This window comes from Mustela putorius, unplaced genomic scaffold, assembly GCF_011764305.1.
Source record: "Mustela putorius furo isolate JIRA1106 unplaced genomic scaffold, ASM1176430v1.1 tig00003834_pilon_pilon_pilon, whole genome shotgun sequence".
NCBI classification, from domain to species: Eukaryota; Metazoa; Chordata; class Mammalia; order Carnivora; family Mustelidae; genus Mustela; species Mustela putorius.
In genome coordinates, this window is record NW_025421987.1 from 136411254 (window position 1) to 136430318 (window position 19065).

The 19065-nt window shown below is 55.4% G+C and overlaps 1 protein-coding gene across 5 annotated transcripts in view; it reads right to left on the bottom strand.

The window, feature by feature from the left end:
- Positions 1 to 19065, bottom strand: part of SCN5A (sodium voltage-gated channel alpha subunit 5) — a 94829-nt gene that overhangs the window by 65145 nt on the left and 10619 nt on the right. For all 5 annotated transcript variants that reach the window (XR_006609302.1, XM_004759336.3, XM_045089146.1 and 2 more), the window contains exons 2-5: positions 13027 to 13341; positions 11400 to 11518; positions 3918 to 4007; positions 2508 to 2636 (exon numbers count right to left, since the gene is read on the bottom strand). Coding sequence is in view for 4 of the 5 variants with exons in the window: in XM_004759336.3 (XP_004759393.1) it covers positions 2508 to 2636; positions 3918 to 4007; positions 11400 to 11518; positions 13027 to 13299 (611 nt within the window). In the remaining variant the exon portion in view is untranslated. The remainder of the gene's footprint in view (positions 1 to 2507; positions 2637 to 3917; positions 4008 to 11399; positions 11519 to 13026; positions 13342 to 19065) is intronic.

Here is a 19065-nt window from a genome sequence, read left to right on the forward strand (position 1 = left end):
TTTCCTTCTCTCCTCAAGAGTAGGAGCTTCCCTACTCCGTGTTCTCAGCTGATGAACCCACTTCTTACCATGAAGAAAATACGAGTGATCAGAACAGAAATTCTCTTCTTTCATCACCGACTCTCCCAACCCACCTGAAATTCTGCCTTCCCTGCTCTGACGGCCAGAGTTCCATGTGGGCCCTAGATTCCTGGCCCTCAGGCCAGCTCAAGGGCTTTGCTCCTGCAACTCACCCTCCTCCACCATCAGGCCTTCCTCTCCCCTGCACCGCATCTCCTTTACAAAGACCCCTCTAGTGGTGCTCTGCCGTCTTCCCCACGCCCGGCATCCTTGTTTCAGTCCTGTTTACAGCTAACCCCACAAAGTGCATGTCTATACTTGCCCCAGTCTCTTGAGCCCTGTCTAATTAGGTGTCTGTACCCCCATGTCGGGTCAAGGCAATCAGCGGGGTCACGGTCATCTCAGTGGCATCAAGGTCATAGGCGGTGTCACGTCTCGGACTGCCATGGTCTATGCCTTGGATTTCTTCAGCCTTTTCAGGGCATCTTTCAAGGGTAGCCACACTCAACCAGTCCCCAGTCCAGGCTTTTCTCCACCTTCCATAGCGGTGCCCTCCAGACTTCTCGGCTCACCCCTTCTTCTCCGACCTCGAGATGTTGGAGCATCCGAGGTACAGTCCCCAGGCGCCATCCCTTCTCTGGCCACGCTCACTCTAGATGATTCATTCATCTGGTCTCCTGGCTGCCAGTCTCATCTGCACCCTGATGGTTTCTAAATATATATCCCTACCTCGGACCTCTTTCCTGAATTCCAGATTGGAATATCCAGTTGCCTATTCCACATCTCACCCTGGATGCTTTCAGACTTAATGCATTCCAATCTAGTTGCTCAAGTCCCTTCCTCCCTCGGCCAGCTCCTCCTGTCAGCCTCCATGTTAACAAACGGGAACTCTGTTCACCCAACTGCTTAAGCCAAACCCACCTTGGGGTCTCCCGTCAGCCCTACCCTTAAAGTACATTCAGAATCTGACCATGTCCCTCAGCTTCTCTACTTAAACCCCAGTCCCTACCACCATCTCTCTCCTGGCTAGGAAAATAGCCCCTCAGCTGCTGGGCAAACTTATGATACATAGCTCAGGTCTCATCACTCCCTGCCTTTCAACCCCTGATGGCTCTCTTCATGGCCCTCAAGGCCATAGGGCTGTCCCCCACCACCCTGCCTTCTCTCTGGCTACACTCTCCCTTGCTCACTTGGCTCTGCCCAGGCCTAAGTCTACAACGGCTTTGGGCAAGTGGCAGTGTCTCTCGGAGCCTCAGTTTTCCCGCCTGTAAGGCGGTGGGTTGGTGTCAGCTCACAAGCAGAGTACCGAGAAGCAGATGTCCTGATGCATTTTCTAACCAGTGGACTCTCCCTCTCACCGGAAAGCACCCCATCAGCAGGGTCTGGCTGCCCGCTCTCCCCTCTCTTCCCCACAGCATGGCTGAGCTCATAGCCAGGGCTGCTCATGTCCTGGGTGAGGCAGACCTTGTCCGGCATGAATAGGTACATTTAGTGAATCCGAGAATCCTACAAAGCAGGCGCTGAACTGAACCTCCAACACCACCGAGGCCAGCACTATCCTTCCATGAGTCAGGGAAGGATACTGGGCAAAGTACTGGGCCCACCAGCTCCGCTCCCTGCCAGGGTGTGGTGCCCAGGCCCGCACACACATCAGGCTTCCAGAAAGGGTTTGATGGCTGAGCCCAGGCCACAGCTCCCACTCGGGAGGCCCACCCTGATCAGTCGTTGCCTCCAGAACGCAGCTTCTGTTGTGGACACATCCCGAGGGGAATGCCTCAACCCAGTCTCAGCGAGGATCTCTTTCCAGACAAGGACACTGCATGGCAGCAGGCCGGGGATATTCCCATTCACTCTCTGGCAGGCTCCTTGTGGGTCTTTGGCATCTGTTTTGTCATCTGTAAAATGGGGACAAGGGCTCTCCATCCAGGATACCTCACTGGATCATGCCAGTGACCAGGTGCCTTAGAATGTGCCAAAATATGGAGTGCGTGAGTGGAGAGAGCAGAGGTGCTGGTGTGCCCGGCGTGGGCTCCTGGGGATGCCCAGTCACTTCTCCAGGCTCCTTGTCTTTCCTGCTGACTCATTCTTAATCACCTTAGAATCTAGGTCATTGATCACAGTGCTCCAGAGATCTGGGGCTGTAACACTGGTTTCCCACCGTGGAAGGGGTAGAGGATGCTATGCCAGAATCTTAATGGATTCTGAGCCCAGGGCTGCACTGGGCCACCGCTGAGCGAGCGGGCTTGACTGCCATGGCCCACCAGGAGGGGCTGGGGGCCTCCATCCTGTCTTCCTCTTGCCATAGCAGTGAGGCGGCTGCTCCCCAGCCATATGCAGCCCGCAGTGAGGGGGTGAGAAGGCCTGGTGGCGCAGGGCCAGGGAGGACGCCCACGTCCCTGACTGCGGCCTGGCGAGACACAGTACGGCGCAGAGAGCAAGGTACTCACGCCATGACGATCACACTGAAGTCTAGCCAGTTCCACGGGTCCCGGAGGAAGGTGAAAGCATGCAGGCAGAAGCCCCGGGCCAGAATCTTGACAAGAGACTCAAAGGTGTAAATGGCAGTGAAGGTGTACCTGGGAAGAGAGACCCGCAGGGCTTTTCAGGGAGGCTGCAGCCCGCAGGCCAGGTTGGCCAGGTTCCTCATGTGCGTGCCTGAGCCCTAGATAGCTCTGCTCTTAAGTAGCCCTCAGGCCAGACCCTTGGCCATCCCCCCTGGCCTAGCTGGAGGCTTGGTCCAAATGTGGGACTAATTACAGCATCTTTGCTGTAAGTCGATGCCATAACATGATGACTCAGCATTGCTGAGCGCCCACCATGTGCCCCTCTGACCTTTCCATGTTCCCTCTTGTCTTGGTGTAAGAAGACCCTCGACTTCTCTCCTCACTCCAGCCCTGGGGGCCATGTACATGGGCATATGGTGGTCACTGGGTCTACCCTGTAAGGATGCTCAGATCATGTCACTCCCTCATCCTTGCTGGTGGTTCCTCAGCAACTAGTGACAAGAGCATGGTGTATTCTCAACTACCTACAGGTGGGTGGGTACAGCTGTCTCCAGTGCACTGGGGAAGGGGGCTGAGGTTCTAATGCCTGAGGCTGGGTGGGGTGAAGAATCGTGATGCCTAGATGCCGGGACCCTGAGCTGCTTCCTTCATCCCCGCAGTCCTGGGCGAACGCAGAGACCCACAAGGCAAGCCACTTTGGTAAGAGAGGCTGTCCCTGACATTCCGCCAGTTCCCTGAAAACAGGCACCAAGCGCCCCAAGGGGCTATCGGGTCTGTTTGAAACTTAAGGGTACCATACTCTCATTTGAGAAGGATGGACTGGAAGCTGTTTTCTGAAATTGAGCAAATGGTCCCAGGAGGCAGCAGAGGGAGTAGTGAAGTGGGGACACCCCTGGACCATGCCCTACTGGACAAGATATGCCTCCAATTTCCAGCTTCCTGTCCCTCAAAGGGGGACAGTGGTTGTCCCCCAAAGGGGGACAGTGGTTGTCCCCATCCTATGGTGCCGCCCGGAGGGTCAGAGGAGATGTGGTTTACTATTCCACGGCAGCGCCCGGCAGACACTAAGTGCTCGGTAAGTCAGAGCCTTCCTCAGCCAGCTCAGTGCTCTTTAGGGTGGGTCAGGAAGGAATCTCCCACTTGGCCAACCTGGAGAGCTTCCTCCCTTGAGGACATCGCTCAAGGTAAGGAGCCGGTGGGGCCAAGAGTGGCCAGAGAGGGAAGGGGCCAAGCCAAGGACCCTCCAGGTGGGTGAGTCCTGCCGGTGACTTCTGGGGTGACTTTCGGGGCCATGGTATGGGACGGAAAGGGAGGGAGGGAGAGGCCAGCCACAGAGGCCCTGAAGATACTCACTCGACGTACTTGGTCCAGGGTGGAGGGTCGTGCTGGGCCATGAACACGCAGTTGGTCAGGATGGTACACATGATAAGCATACTGAACAACGTGGCGCAGAGGTCAAGGAAAGCTGCGTGCAGTGGGCCGGCGGGCCACTGGCGCCTGAGGGTCCTGCCCTTGCGATTGTCACTGCCATGCCACCGCCTCCATGTACATGGGCATATGGTGGTCACTGGGTGACCCCCCCCCCCACGAGGTGGGGGCTCCAGGGCCCAGGCCCTGCCCACCTCTCCCCTCCTCGGCACTTGCAGCAGGAGCCCTGCCCTGCTCTGAAGTCCCCTCAGGGACCAGAGAGCTGACATGGCACCATTTGCAGAGTTCCACGTAGGGTCCGTCCTGGAGGGCAGGGAGGAAGACCCCCAGAGTAGAGCAGTTTTGACCCACAACCTCGTGGGAGGGAGATGGGATTTGGAAACTGCTCCTCAGGGGCCACTTGCTTGCAGGGAGAGGAAAGCCCTGGCAGTGGGGCTCCCAGTTCTTTCCCCTACTTCCCCCGGAAGGCTCCTTACCTTTGATCTAGGACCTCTCTGAAGGGTTCTGCTGTCCCAACAACCCTGAGGATGCAGGCGACGGCTCCTCATACTGCTACCTGCCCTTTGCACATGCCCCACCTAGTGCTCTCCTCCCCATCCTTCAAGAAACTCCTTAGCAGGTGCACCGCCTCTGAGCAGGGGCACCTGCCCTTGCCCCCTAAGCGGTAATGCCCATCTGTTCCCCATCAGAAGGGGAGCTCTTCAGATGTTGGGTCTTGGGCATCCTTCTGGGCCCCTGACCTTGAACTGAACTGCCCCAGGCCTTGGTTCATCCCTAACTTTCTGGCTACCTTCTCTGCTGCAAATGAAGCCCTGACTGACCTCCTGGCCTCTCTCACCACCACAAGACCTACAGGGAGCAAGGGGGCAGACCCTGGAGCCATGGAGGGACTAGGGCAGGGGACCCCTAAGGGGCCTGAGTCAGAACGGGAAACACTCGGCTGCTCTCTCAAATTCCCTCCCCAGCCCAAGAAGAGAAGCTGGGCTTCCTGCCCCTTGCGGCTGCCCCCAGGCTCATGGCGACGTGGTCCCCGGCCCCAGACCTGTGCAAAGCGGCAGCCCACCTGAGATTCCCTCTGGCTGCCAGGGAGCTGAAGTAATTGAGCCCTAGGGGCCTGCCTCTTTCCTCCCTAGCAGAGCTCCTCCGATTTCTAAGGCCTGGCCCCGCCTCAGGTCTGAGTGCAGTCAGCCAAGCCGGGGTGCAGACTTCTGGGAGAGTGTGGGGCTGCTCCGGCTGGGGAGGGAGGAGAGGTGAGTGAGGCCTCTCAAAGAATGCAGGCATGAGACCTCCACACTTCTAGTCCCCCTTCTAGGGAACTGAGGGAATTAAGAAATAGCCTGCCAAGCCCCACCCCCAGTTTATAATGAATTCTCCAATTTCTCACCTGAGATGAAAGAGGATCAGGCTTTGGGAACCTCCCTCAGTTAAAGCAGATGGCTCCAGGAAGCCCTGATTCCTGGTGGGAGGACACCTCTCGAGGCATGGGGTGTGGCTGGGGGTGGGGGGTGGAGGGAGCCTGCGGGGGGGTGGGGTCCCTCCGCTGGAGAGCTGCCCATCCCTCTGCCTGTGGGCAGGTCTCCCTGGCTAACCCTACTCCCTTCTCCCTCACACATGGCCCATGTTCCTCACACCCAGACTCTGTGCCAAGGCTGTCCTTATTGGGCAGACAGTTAACTTGCCCCTCAACCAGCTTTATTCACTAATCTCCCACCTGATCCACTACTGGGGATCCCAGGTGATTTCTGAAATATGAAAGTAATGACCCTAAGAGTAAATATTTATTGAGCCCTTCCTAGGTGCCAGGCTCTGCTCTCTGTAACCATTAACTAATTCAATTCTCCCAACAACCCTATGTGGGGTCAGTGGAGGGGAGGGACTTTGTCTCCATTTTGGACCTGAGGAGACTGAGGCACAAGGTCAGGCCGGAGATTCCTACAGCCGGTAGAATGGTAGAATAAGAGCCCTCTCTCCTCACCCCGCAGACAACCGCATTCGAATCCTGGACAAGCACAAGTGTTAATTTATATGACAAAAGGGATTTGTGGATGTGATTAAATGACGGGTCTTGAGATGGGATATCACCTTGAATTGTCCGGGCAGGCCCCGTGTCAGCACAGGCTCCTTCTAAGCAAAGGAGGTAGGCAGGACGGTTGGCAGTGGAGCCTTGTCTGTGGGAAGAATCCCACAAGCGGTTGCTGACTTCACACACGGGGCTATCCTAAGCCAAGGAGTCCACACAGCCTCTAGAAACTGGAAAAGACTAGGCCCAGAGTCTCCCCTGGTGCCTCCAGGGAGGAACGCAGCCCCGCCTAAACGCCCTCAAGTGAGACCCTCCTGGACTCTTGACCTCCACAAGTGTATGATGCTACATTTTGTGGTTTTAAACCACTATATTTGTGGTGATTTGTTGAAGGGGCCACAGACTGTCAGTACAAAGCCGGTCAATGGCCTGGCCCTGCTCCGAGCCCCCGCCTCCCAGCGCAGGGCCCCCTACTCTGAGCCCTGTCTCTGCATGAGAACACCAAGGGGTCATCCTCCTGCCTCCAGACAGAAGGTCTGGGGCAAGTCACACTGCCTCATGGGTATTGCTGCCTCATACGTGGTCTCTGTTACCCACAGGGCAGTAAAACCAATGAGTGAAAGGCTTTGTAAAGTGTGTGCACACTGCCACCCTGCCAGGGTGGGGGTTAGGGGATGAAACTGTCATTTTTTTTTTTAAAGATTTTATTTATTTATTTGACAGGCAGAGATTACAAGTAGGCAGAGAGGCAGGCAGAGAGAGAGAGGAGGAAGCAGACTCCCCACTGAGCAGAGAGCCCGATGCGGGGCTCGATCCCAGGACCCTGGGATCATGACCTGAGCCGAAGGCAGAGGCTTAACCCACTGAGCCACTCAGGCGCCCCTGAAACTGTCATTTTTAAGAACAGACCTAAAGAGCATGTGTGCTCGGCCCTGGGTGGGAGACAGGGAGGGAGGAAACAGTTCCAAGATGGGACATTATGAGAAAACGGGCCTGCCTAGGGCTGGGCAGGAGGCTTCCTGGAGGAGGTGTTTAGACAGGCACCCAAGGCTGGACAGGGTTCCTTTAGCAATCCATCAGCCTGCTGGTCACGGTGAAGCAAGCTGGGCTGCCTGGGGAGACCCCTCTCAACAGCTCTCACTAGAGCGAAGAAAAGGCCCCTGGCAGCAGTGGACAGGCTGCCTTGGACCAACAGACGTGGCTGGAGCTCAGGTGAGTTGAACTCTGGCATCAAGACTTAGGGAAGAGCCAGAGAAGACGGCTCGCTCTTTGGAATGCTGCCAGCCACGGTCTGCGTCCCATGGTGGGGAATGACAGGAGCTGCCTGCCTGGGTTCTGGCTGTTTGACCAAAGGCAATGGCTTAGGGGGAGGTGCAGCAAACCCTAGACTGGGAGCTGCTTGACCACTGGAAACCCTGCCTGGCTCTCCCGAACCTGAGGACCACCTTTCCATTATTCTCCATCACTATGTGTGTGTGTTCTCTTCCTGCCTACAGGTGCCTCCAGTCCACGTGACTCTGCTCAGAGCATCCCTGGGTCCCCCATGGAGCCCGGCAGGCAGCCAATACCGGAGAGATGAGTCAAGTGCACTCCATCCCCGGGCACACCTGTTTGCACTGCCTGGCAGTTTCAGGCCAATGACTGAGCTGGCCCCATGTGTGGGCAGAGGCAAAGGCCAGCTCTCTAGGTCTGAGCTCTGCTGAACATCTTCAATCCTGTCATGTCATTGTCCCCAAACACCCACTCCCAGCCTCATGATTAAAATGCCAGCAAGGACTGCCTGCATGGGTGGTGGGGAATGCCTTAAACTTGGCCTGCCTAGACTGCCTGTCTTTGGATCCCAAGAAGTCAACAACAACAACAACAAAACCTCGAGAAAAGAAGGGATGCTGTGGGGGGCATTTTCATCTATGTGTGTCATGCAGTGAACATGCACACACACACACACAAACACACACAAACATGTGGTTTGATTGCCCATTTGAATCTGCTAGAGAAACGTGGGAGGATTTTGTGAACAGACCCTGTGCACCCAGGAAGGCAGAAAGCTTCTCGGCGTGAACGTGATGCCTCTCTGAATGTGACTGCAGCAGAATTGGGAATTCAGTTGGTTTCTTTTATTTAATCCTGGCAGGAACACATTCTGCAGGATTATAACAAAAATACATTGGAAAAAAAATAATTCTACATACCCATATTTACTTTTTAGGCCACTTCCCAGGGATGCTGAACAAGCGTGGCACTCAGAGCAAAGCTGAGCGGAATTACGGGGCACTTGCTAGCAGATTGCTGGGAATGCCTGACTCATTCCTAGTGAGTGGGTTTTCTTCCTTGAGAGCAGGGGCCACCCTCCTGCCCCTTGCTTTGTTCATCTCTGCCTCCTGACCCTTTCCAAAGGGCCGAGCCCCAAAGGGCACCCATGGGTGGCTCAGAGGTATCTGGGTGGATATGAAAACATAAGCCAAGCATGGAACAGAGTTTCAGTTTGGCAGAAATGCTAGATCTCTGCTGCAGGGCAATATGCACATAAAATCCACATAAACACTGCACCCTACACTTAAACGTGGTCACAACAGTGAATTTTATGTTCTGTGTTTTTTTTTTTTTTTCCTCACTACAACAGAAAAGAATGTAAGCAGAGTGCAAGTTCACTACTCAGAACACGAAATCTGTATGCAGATTCACAGTGACTGCTGATGGGCACGAGGCTCCTTTTTGAGGTGATGACATGCTCTGGAATTGGATAGTGGGGATGGTTGTACCACCGTAGGAATATACTAAAATCCACTCAGCTGGACGTCTCAAAACAATATGTTGTATGGTATGTGGATTACATTTCAACTAAGAAAAAAAGAAATACACGAAGAGTTTGTGGATTCCTAGGCTTCACACTGGAGCTTCTGGTCTGGAAAGGGCCAGGAATCCGCATTTTGAATAAACTACCAGGTGAGCCGTAGATGACCCTCAGAGACCCACACCTGGAAACACCTGTCCAGGGAGCTGTGTGCGAGGATCGCCGGGCCCTCGAGAAAATGCAGGTCCTGGGGTGGGGCCTGAGACTCGGCAATTCTTACGAGATCCTCAGGCTGCTGTTGCTACTTGTCTGTGTGCCACACTCTGAATGGCAAGGCTCAAGGGCACAGAGGGGCAGCTCTCAAACCTCATATATCTAGACCCTTCCTCTCCCCACTGCCCCCGAGCCCACTAAGGGGCGCTATTGAGGGCCATCAGAGTGCTTCCAATCCCTGGCAGCTGGAGGATCCAGACAGCCCCTGGGAGCCCACTTCAGGGCCTCAACCATGGCAAGCCACCTCTCTGGGGCAGCTGCCCTGGGGGACACAGGCCAGCTCTGAGGCCTCAGGGTCGGTCGTGCCCTGAATGGGGGTGGGGGTGGTGGCGGGGATGGGGAAGCAGGGGGGACACCAGCAGCATCGCACAGCCTCAGTCACTGCTCAACGGACCCTCTGGCCAGGCTGTGGGCGCCAGTGCTTCCCAACCACCTCCCTGGCCTCATCTGGCCACCCCCACCCAGGGCCCAGCCCAGGGCCCTGCAGGAATCCTGGGGCTGCCGCTGTATCCCTGGAGGCGCCCAGCTGCCAAACAGTGTTGGGTTGGTTAGATACCTGGAGGAGAAGCCCCAGGTGGGAGCCGGAGCATGCTTTCAGGGAGGCCACGCCCTTGGAGTGAGGGGGAGACCAGCTCTGAGCTGGAACGGAGGCCGGCCTTGCCTTCTCCCTCTGCGCTGTCCTCACCAGCCGGCGCCTACCCGCTGGCAGAAATGACAACTATTCTCGTAGCTGTCTTATCAGTCTGAGGGGATGGTACAATTCCCAAGAGGGCAAAGACAGGGTCTTGTTCAGCTCCATGCACCCAGGGTGCCCTGCAAAGTGCTGGGTGTCTCCAAGGAGTTTAGAAACAGTTGCAGAATGGCCCAAAATTAAATCCAGAACTACCCTTGCCTCACAAAGGAAGACACAGCTAGGAAGGGCAGGCTGCTCCCTGAACGGAACCGCGCCCCTCAGTGTCTGTCCACTCTAGAGACCTCTCTGAGGCTGCCACGGCTGTGGCTGTACGTGGGACTTTGCCTGGACACACACATCTAGCGAGCCCTGGGGGAAAGGCAGGAGTGAGCCGGAGGCGGGGAGAGAGGGTCTGCATGCAGAGAACAGATTTGGCACTGAGCTCTTCCAATTAACCCCTGGGGTGAGGATTGGGCACTGGGGCACAGGTGAGTGGAGCCTGGAACGGGCATCCCTCACCCCCGCCTGGCCAGGAAAAGCCCCTGAGCTGTCAGCATCTGTCTCGGTGACTTAGCTCCTCATGGGGCGGCTGTTTTCCTGAAGCCTCCAGCCCTGCTCAGAGGTTAATGGGTCTTTGACTCAGCCTCGGAAAACGTCCATCCAGAGAGGGGATGGAGGGGAGGGCCTTGGGGAGCTCTATCAGGCTAGCCTGCTGCGCCCACGGCTAATCACTCTGCAGAGCCCAGCAGCACTGATTCGATTAATGGCCCAGCCAGCTGCCAGCCAAAGGAAGGCTGCCCAGGCCGGCACCACGAGACACAGATGCCTCTGACTGCATCCGAACACCGGCCTCCCCACCCTCCCCACCGCTGCCTCCCCATCTGTGGGGCCCCCTTTCTGAAGTCCACGGAACAGCAGTGATTGGGTGCTGGCGTCCTGTCCCACATCCCACGCGGCCTGAATGAGGCCCCCTTCGGGCCCAAAGGCCAGTCTGTCCCTTGTCACACTCCCTTCGGGCCCAAAGGCCAGTCTGTCCCTTGTCACACTGCAGCACTCCCAGAGTGTTCCTCCGCAGCCGGCAGCTTTTTTAGGCTGTGGTTTATATAATTTAATGCTAACCAGAGTTCTTTGATAGAACTCTGAAACTGCAAACATTTCGTCAACACTTAATCAAAAAGCAAGTGTTGCCTCCCTAGAAGGGTGCCCACGTGTGAAAAAAACAGACGTCTCTTTACTGGAAAGTGGTTTCTCCTCAGCCCAGCCCTGATGCCCTGTTTGAGGTCCCTGCGCGGGGATGGGGAGGCAGTGGCAGGGGACTTGGGAGCCAAAGCAGAGCCAGGGGACATTGGCAGAACTCTTGTCTTCTGGGATCCTCAATAACCTGGCTGCCAGGGTGCTTCTCTACTGAAACTGGGTTTCCCAAACTTTCACGTGCCCAAGAATCCCCTGGGATGTTGCTGAAATGCAGACGCTTATTTGGCAGGTCCGGTGTGGGGTCCAAGGGCTCTACATTTCCGACCCGCCACTAGGCTATGACCGTGATGCTTGGGTCTTCAGAGACCTGCACCATTCTTAGCCCCAAACACCCTGCCCACTCCGTGTAGGGCCCGGAGGAGACACCCAGCAGGGACTCACTGCAAAGGATATGAATGAACCAGAATCTTCACGGCAGCTCTCCGGACAGGGTGGAAGGGACTGAGGACATACAAGGCATTGGTGGCACTGAACCGGAAGATGGTCTTGCCTTTATTCAGCACGATGAAGGTCTGTGGACAGAGAGCGGCTTTAAGTTGGGGTGGTGGCCCCTAGGCCCCTGTACAAGGAGGATTCTGGGGGGCAGTGGTTGACTCAGAACCCTAGAACCCTTCCTAAGGGTGGAGTGGGAGGAAGAGAGGGACAGAGAAAGGCAGAGGGCATGGAGAGGGCAGGTCAGTGGCCCCTTACGGTGTTGCCTGTGGCTGTAGTGCCTGTGGCTGTAGTGGGATAAGATCAAGTTTAGGGGAATGTCAGGTTGGGTGGGACTTAGTTCAGTTTCAAAATGACAGGCTTTGGCCTTCACCTCGATCCTAATTGTTACTTCCAGCTGTGACCAACCATGACCTAGACCCACCTACCCTGATGGATCCCAGCTTCCAGACTAACTCTGACCCCACCCCAACTTGCATCACTTGAACCAGGTTCAAGGTCTCTTCTCCCACCTCTGCATATAGACTGGGTGGGCTTTCCCTTTACCCACACACTCACACCCACTCCCATCACACAGGAGACAACCACACCTGTCCCCAGGCTCTTGGTCTCTGAAATGCACGGTCACACACACACTCAGGCACCTAGTGATACAGACCCACAGGACTCACACTTGCCCTGGGAGCACTGACCCTGTCTGCCCTCTGGCTTTTTCCCAATAATGAGAGCAACCACCTTCTTCCTCTGTACCTGCCCTGGGCCATGGTTCAAGTATTCTTGATCACAGGGATAGAAAACAGTGTCCCTGACCCAGCCCACCCTTGACTCCATCCTCAAATGCAAACCCGCCTTCCTCCAGCAGCGAGGCCTGGAAGAGTGGGCAACCAGCTGGGGACCAGGCCTCTGTGGGAGCGTCGTGTGCCTGTGGTTTGAGCGGTGAGGCCGGGGCAGGGCACCCAGATGGGGGAATCCAACTCCTGGGTGGAAATCCCTGCTGGGAGGGAGCCCGAGTCACCCTGACTCGTGGACAAAAGCAACTTGGTCTCCCTATACTCAGAAGGACAACAGCAGAACAAGCTCTCTTCCCACCCTTCTGAGATTTCCCTTTCGCCTTCACTGCCCCATTGCCAGCCTGCAAGGCCCAGGAGCTGCTGCTGCGGCCGCCGGCCTGAGCTACCTAGGCACAGCCAGGCCCAGTGAACCCCCTGGGCTACACCTGGGACCACATGCTATGCTCTGGGGTCCAGCTCCAAATCATACACCCTGCAGGATGGCTGGAGTCTGCCCAAGGGGAAAGTCTAACTACAGATGACCCCCATAGCTGGCACTCCCCAAGGAGGCAAGATTTCAACTGTGGCTGCCTGCTCCTTCTCTTCTAACACCAAACATTATCAGGCTGCGTGATTCTGGCTTTTATTCGGGAATAAAATGAAAATGATTAGAATATAGATCCCCAGTGACTCACTCCCCCAAACCCAGGGAGCCCGCCCCAAACGCAGCCCCATATGGAGGCGAGGCCCTCTCCCTGTCTACTGCACTGAGAGGGGAGCTGCAGGAAGGTGTGGGCAGGGAGGTGGGCGGCAGTCACCTTTTGGGTGCTATAAAAGGGGTCCAGGTCCTCCAGGGGCTCCCCGATGAGCTCTCGGGGCGGGTTGCCATAGAGATCTGGCAGCTTTTTGGAGGCCTGCAGGTCCAGCTGGGGCCGGGGAGGCTCCTCCTCGGGCAGCCCTTCTCGGCTCTCCTGTGAGGCGGCCGAGCCTCGGGCTTGCTTCTCCGCCATGCGTTTCTCGATGGCCGCCAGGGACTCCCGGGTAAACCTGCGGAAGCTGCTGGTGCCCCGAGGTAACAGGAAGTCTGCCATCTTCTCATCCTGCTTCTGGGGCCCAGGCAGTCCTCGCGTGGCCTGTGGGGAAGCCAGAGAACACGGGCTGTGCAGGTGGAGGGAAGGACGCAAAGTTTGCAGAGAGGGTCCCGGCCACAGTCCCCAACATCTCCAGAGGCACACCTCGCTGGTGCTGGCCTGGGCAAACCCAGTGTCCTCAAGGCTGCGGGCTCTGTGTGGGGATGCACAGGAGGGTCCCTTTCCCGTCCTAGCGAGCACATTTGATGGCAATTAGTCAAGAGTGGCTGTGTCACTGAAGTCCTTTGTTCTGCCCCACTCAACACAAAAGGGAACACTTGCCCTTGTGGGTTCCTGAACCGAGCCGAATGAAACACTTCCTACAAAGGTGATGACTCTCTCTGGACAAGAAGGGACACTTGCTGGGGCAGGGCTGGGACCTGTCATCTTTTTGTCCCAGGGCCTTGGCAAGGCTGGTCCTGAACAAATGAATGATGGAAGGAATGATGAAGAATGTGCAGGTGAGGGAAGGGTGTGGAAAGGTACCCAGTGCCGTCCCTCCTCTCAAGCTTGTCCCTTCTATGGGAAACCCTGGAGCCCTGTGGAAGGTGATCAGAGGCGTCCTGGGCCAATGCCCAGGCTTCTTTTCTGGGCAGAGGCAGCCCAGGCAGTGGGGCCAAAGGGTGGGAGGGGGGTACTCTGTCTATCTCCCCACAGCACCATGTGCCTGCAGGCAAAGGGTGCCTAGACTTTCCCTGGGGCATGGAGGTGCCAACATCTGGCACCTGCAGGACCACCTGTGTCTGCCGAATCAGACCCAGGCAAATGCCAGGGGGTTTGAAACAGCAGGGGCACAGCTTCAGAGCTGTCATCCAGATGTCAGCACCCCATGTACACAACTGCAGCAATGTCCTGCTGGAGGGCCCCCTGCCCAAATGCCCAGGGCGAGCATTCTTCCCAAGATAGGAAGCTCCAATGGAGCATCTTGGGCTCTTCACACCTCTCCATGTGCTCCCCTCCTCCCAAATCCGAACAAATGAGGGCTGCCCCTGGTGCTGGCCGAACCAGAAAACAGGGACCACCCTCCACAGGGGTGTCCGAGAAGCACACGCATGGGACTCATGCCAGACTGCGAGAATGTGGGCCCCCGTGGCCTCAACCGATCTGGGACCTGGTGTGAACATGCTCTGCCTATGACATGGAGACCAAAGAATGTACTCCTGACTGTCCCAGCAAAACAGGATGTGGTAGGCACAGAAGCTCCGACCGGGACTCCACCGGGAAGGGGGAGGCAGTGTCGCTAATTACCACATCAAACCCAGGAATGGCTGGGCACCAGCTCAAGGGGGCAGGGCGGACACCTGTTGGAGATCTCTGCCAGGACAGAATCCCTTTCCGTCAACCAAAGGCAGGCTTTGCCTTGATCTCACTCCCATGAAATACGTCACCAATGACCCCGGCGATCCGCTGCATCAATCCTTGCACATAGCCAGCAAAGGTCCCAGGCTCCGGGCCCAGGATGGCTGGGAGGCAGGCACCTGGTCAGCTGACAGGTAAACGGTGAGCAAGCATAACACAGCCAGGCCTCCAAAGGGCACCTCTGGTCCCCAGGGAAGGGCAATGAGGCCGGTGTGAAGGGAGGTCAGAGGAGAGGTCCTAGGACCTAGCACTCTAAAAACCACTCCATCCTTCGGGGTCTTGTTCCTCTGTTTCATTCAAGAAAAGTTAAAGGAACACCTTTGATAATAATAGCAGGTGAGGGAGTAGGTTCCCCTGTTATAAAAGCGTGTCCCTGTTCAGCTTCCATCTTTGAGTGAACAAGAAAGGTGTCTGTGACACTCATTGCCGAACGTGAATGGCGATTTTTTTTCCCTAAAGATTTTTATTTATTCATTTGAGAGAGAGAGACAGAGAGAGCACAAGCAAGGGGAGTGGCAGAGGGAGAAGAAGACTCCCCACCAAGCAGGAAGCCCTAGGCGATATGGGGCTCCATCCCAGGACCCTGAGATCATGACCTGAGCCGAAGGCAGATGCCTGACCCACAGAGCCACCCAAGCGCCCCATGAATGGTGATTTTTTTCCTTTGCTGGTAAAAATGTGGGTCATGGTACACTTTCCTTTTTGTACTTTTCTTTAGTGCTTGAATTACTTAGGATGATCTTGTATTATTTTTACAAAAACAAGGGCCTTAGTCCTTACTGAGAAAAGAAAAAAAGAAAAAAAGCCAGCCAGGATGACAATGGCCCTTTCCAGGACAATCCTCTCCACCATCAGCAATCACTATTTAAGTAAATCAGGAAGCCTCCTCTTTGGCTTGGAATTTTTTCCTAAAAATAGTGTTCTCTGTCTCATTGTATCCATCTGTGTCCCATGCCTGCAAGGGTTCTGGGGACACGTGTATGCCCATGGACTTGCAGAGGTTCACCGGTATATACTGTGGGTGTGTGTGTGTGTGTGTAAGGGAGAGAGAGACAGAGACAGAGAATGTGTGTGCACATACAAGCTCACACCTACGTAGCCGTCTGTTCCAGTAAAGGTGTTAAAAAATGTGTATTAAGGGGCGCCTGGGTGGCTCAGTGGGTTAAGCCCCTGCCTTCGGCTCAGGTCATGATCTCAGGGTCCTGGGATCGAGTCCCGCATCGGGCTCTCTGCTCAGCAGAGAGCCTGCTTCCCTCTCTCTCTCTCTCTCTGCCTGCCTCTCCATCTACTTGTGATTTCTCTCTGTCAAATAAATAAATAAAATCTTTAAAAAAAAATGTGTATTAAAATCAATTGATTCACGTAGATTGGCGCACATATTCTAAGTGTGCAGGTGGATGAATTTTCTCAAACTAAACACAGCTGGAAAGAGCACCCAGGTCAAGGAAAAAATTGTCCCCTGTCCCTCACACTTGGATTCCCCTCCAGTCACCAGCTACCTCCCTGGCCAAGGGAGACCACGCTCCCGACTGCTAATGGCAGGGACAGCTTTCCTTGTCTGTGGAGTTTAGGGGTTCCTAAAAGCCTCTTGGACGGGTGGGAAAGATTTCAGCGTAGGAGGAAATGTTCCTTGTTCTTACTAACTTTTAAATGCAACTGAGCACTTCCCTCAATCACGAATACAGGCAGCAAAGTGATCGTGTTAACGGTGCTGGGACCCACAGAACCTGCTGACATTCTCCTGTTCTGTGACCAGTGCCCCTAGGATCTCAGATATCATGAACACTCATTGATACTCCACAATTAAAAGGCTTATCAGACCTGCTGCCAAATCTCATTATTTCACATGTTAATAAAGAAGCACTGACAATGGGGCCTAGATCTGAGGAACGTCTTGTTCCCCGTGGCCTCCAGTAGAGCACCTGAATCCTTGGGACTCTGTGGTTCCTGAAACCAGGTGAGGTTCCCAGCAGCCAGGCAGCCTCAGGTTCCAAAGTAAACCAGTCAAGCGTGTCCTTTGTCTCTGGGCCTGCAGGCAGGACAGATCCTTTTTCTTCCTGTTCTCCCCCTGCCTGCACCTGGTTTTGGCCTTGCTCTTCCTTTAGCAGCTCAGGGCCCATGCCCTGCCTGAGGCTGAGACTGGATGAGCCCTGGCTGCAAGGTTTCTAGTGATGCCCGAGTTGGGGGGCTGGGGTTGGAGGGCCCGAGGACACTCCAGGCTCAGACCCAGCCATCTCCTGCAGGCCTAGGAGGTCAGGCCCCCAGCAATCTGGGGAAAGAACACGTCTCAGTCTTACACAGATCCAATGTGTGGAGAGGCCTGGCCTGATTTGATTCTGAGACTGTTCCTCTAGAAGCAGCACCCCATGACTCCCTTCCCTCGTCCAGGCTAGCTTCTTTGTCCCCATCAGTCCTGTAGATGCTCCCTGGGCTGGAACGTCTTCTTCCAGCTGGCCACCCTGCCCAACCTGGTTGCTCCTGTTCTGTCGGCCTGACTCAAGCTCCAGGGGACCTCAACCCAATCCTGTCCCAAGTTTATCAGTTTCTGGTTACCGGGGGCTTCTCTGTCAAAGTTCTGCTGGCTCCTGAGCCCAGGGAAGCAATCTGTGAAGCTTCCTTTTCAATCTGATCCTTTCCTGCGACACTGGCTACAAGCCCCCCTCCCCCCCCACCAAACATTACACCCTCCAATCCGGATGCTACTGCGCAGGGGCAGACCTTGTCCCCCCAGCTGGGACAATGCTGACCTCATGGCCACTGGCCCCCTCTCTCTTTCCCTCCACTCTGCAGTTCCACCACTCCCTGGCCCAGCCCTTCCCAAACACAGCCCCTGCCCTGTGCGATGGCAGGGCCACCTCAGGCTCTCCTCACGACCCCCTTCTCTAGGATACCTTCTATGTTTGCCCATCCACGCTGATCTCCCTCCTCTGGGCATCCAGCCCTTGCCTGCTTCCTGGCCACAAAGGTTCCCTGATAGTCAGTCCCTGGGTTTGTTTGGGACCAAAGGGTATCGCCTCTCAGGCAGTCTGATTTCACCAAATAGCCCCAAAACCTCTGAGTCGCTGGCTGTACACATGGGTATTACAACAAGGTGGAGATACCATGAGGGAGAGCAGTGACTGTCCGCACCAGACACCGGAGCCCTCTGGACCTGTCTCCGTGTTGTCTCTTCAGCTGGCCTTCCTGAAGGAAGACTTTCCTGAATGTACGGGGCACATAGCTGGGGCTCAATCTGTGGTGGTCACCTTGCCAGGTTGTGGAACACGAAAAGAGTGTAGCTGTGGGTATGGTCCAGGGCCAGGGAGTGACGCTCCGGATTTCTCTGGCTTCAGCACTAAGATTCCTGCATCCTGAGAGGCGATACCCTTTGGTCGGGAACAAACCAGAAAGGTTGGTCACCTGAGGGGTGAAGAGGGGCCTGACTCCAGCCTAGTCCCTCCTTGTGGAGCCTTCCTTCCCATTCCCCTCCCATATCCCAAGGCAGGCACGCTCTGGAATCCTGAGTCACCTCTAGCATTTTGGTCGCCTTGGAATCACAGCCTCTGGAACACAGCATGCAAAGAATATTCTTTGCTATGTAAATTTATGCAAGGCACTCTGTGGAAGCGGTTCCCAGGCTTCCTAGAAAATCTCTGCTGGCTTCCTTGGCTCCTCCCTCCTCCCTCCCGCTCTGGAGACTCAGCTCACCTGTGCCCTTGCCCCATGGCCCTGCCTTCCACGGCTCCTCAGTCCTTCAGCAAGAGGTTCAGGGAGAGCATGTGGGTGCCCATGAGGCCAGGGCTCACTCCCCACAGGTGTCAGTGAGGGCAGGAGGAGTGAATTCATTTCTTCCTTGAGGAGAATGAGTTAAAACTAATTAACACCTCAACTCATAGACTCATTTTATTAATCGAATGATTCAGTAATCAGCACCCGCTGTGTACACGGTCTTACAAATGACTTCATAGAACACTTTTCTTCCCAAGGTAATGGATCTTAAATCAACAGGTGATGATGGGGAGATGAAGATGAGCCATCAGCAAAGAGACTCTGTGGTGGCTTGTGAGGACATTTCCACTCAGCCTTGCCAAGATGGGCCATGAGGAAACGCCCTGGGCCAGAGAACCCAGACCTGTGCCCGGTTCTGCTTCCGCCTTTGGCCTTCCCACTCCTTCTCTGCAGGATATTGTTTCTAAATGGGATAGGGACATGATTCAAGTGCCTGTGGGATCTGGTCCTGTCCACTTATTTCCACGTGTCCTTGGGCAAGTTAACTGATGTGTTTCTGCCTCAGTTTTCCCATCTGTAAAATGGGGGGGTCATAATCGTACCTGCTGCACAGGGCTGTTCTGAGGCTTAGATTATTAATACTTGTACAGGCTCGGCACA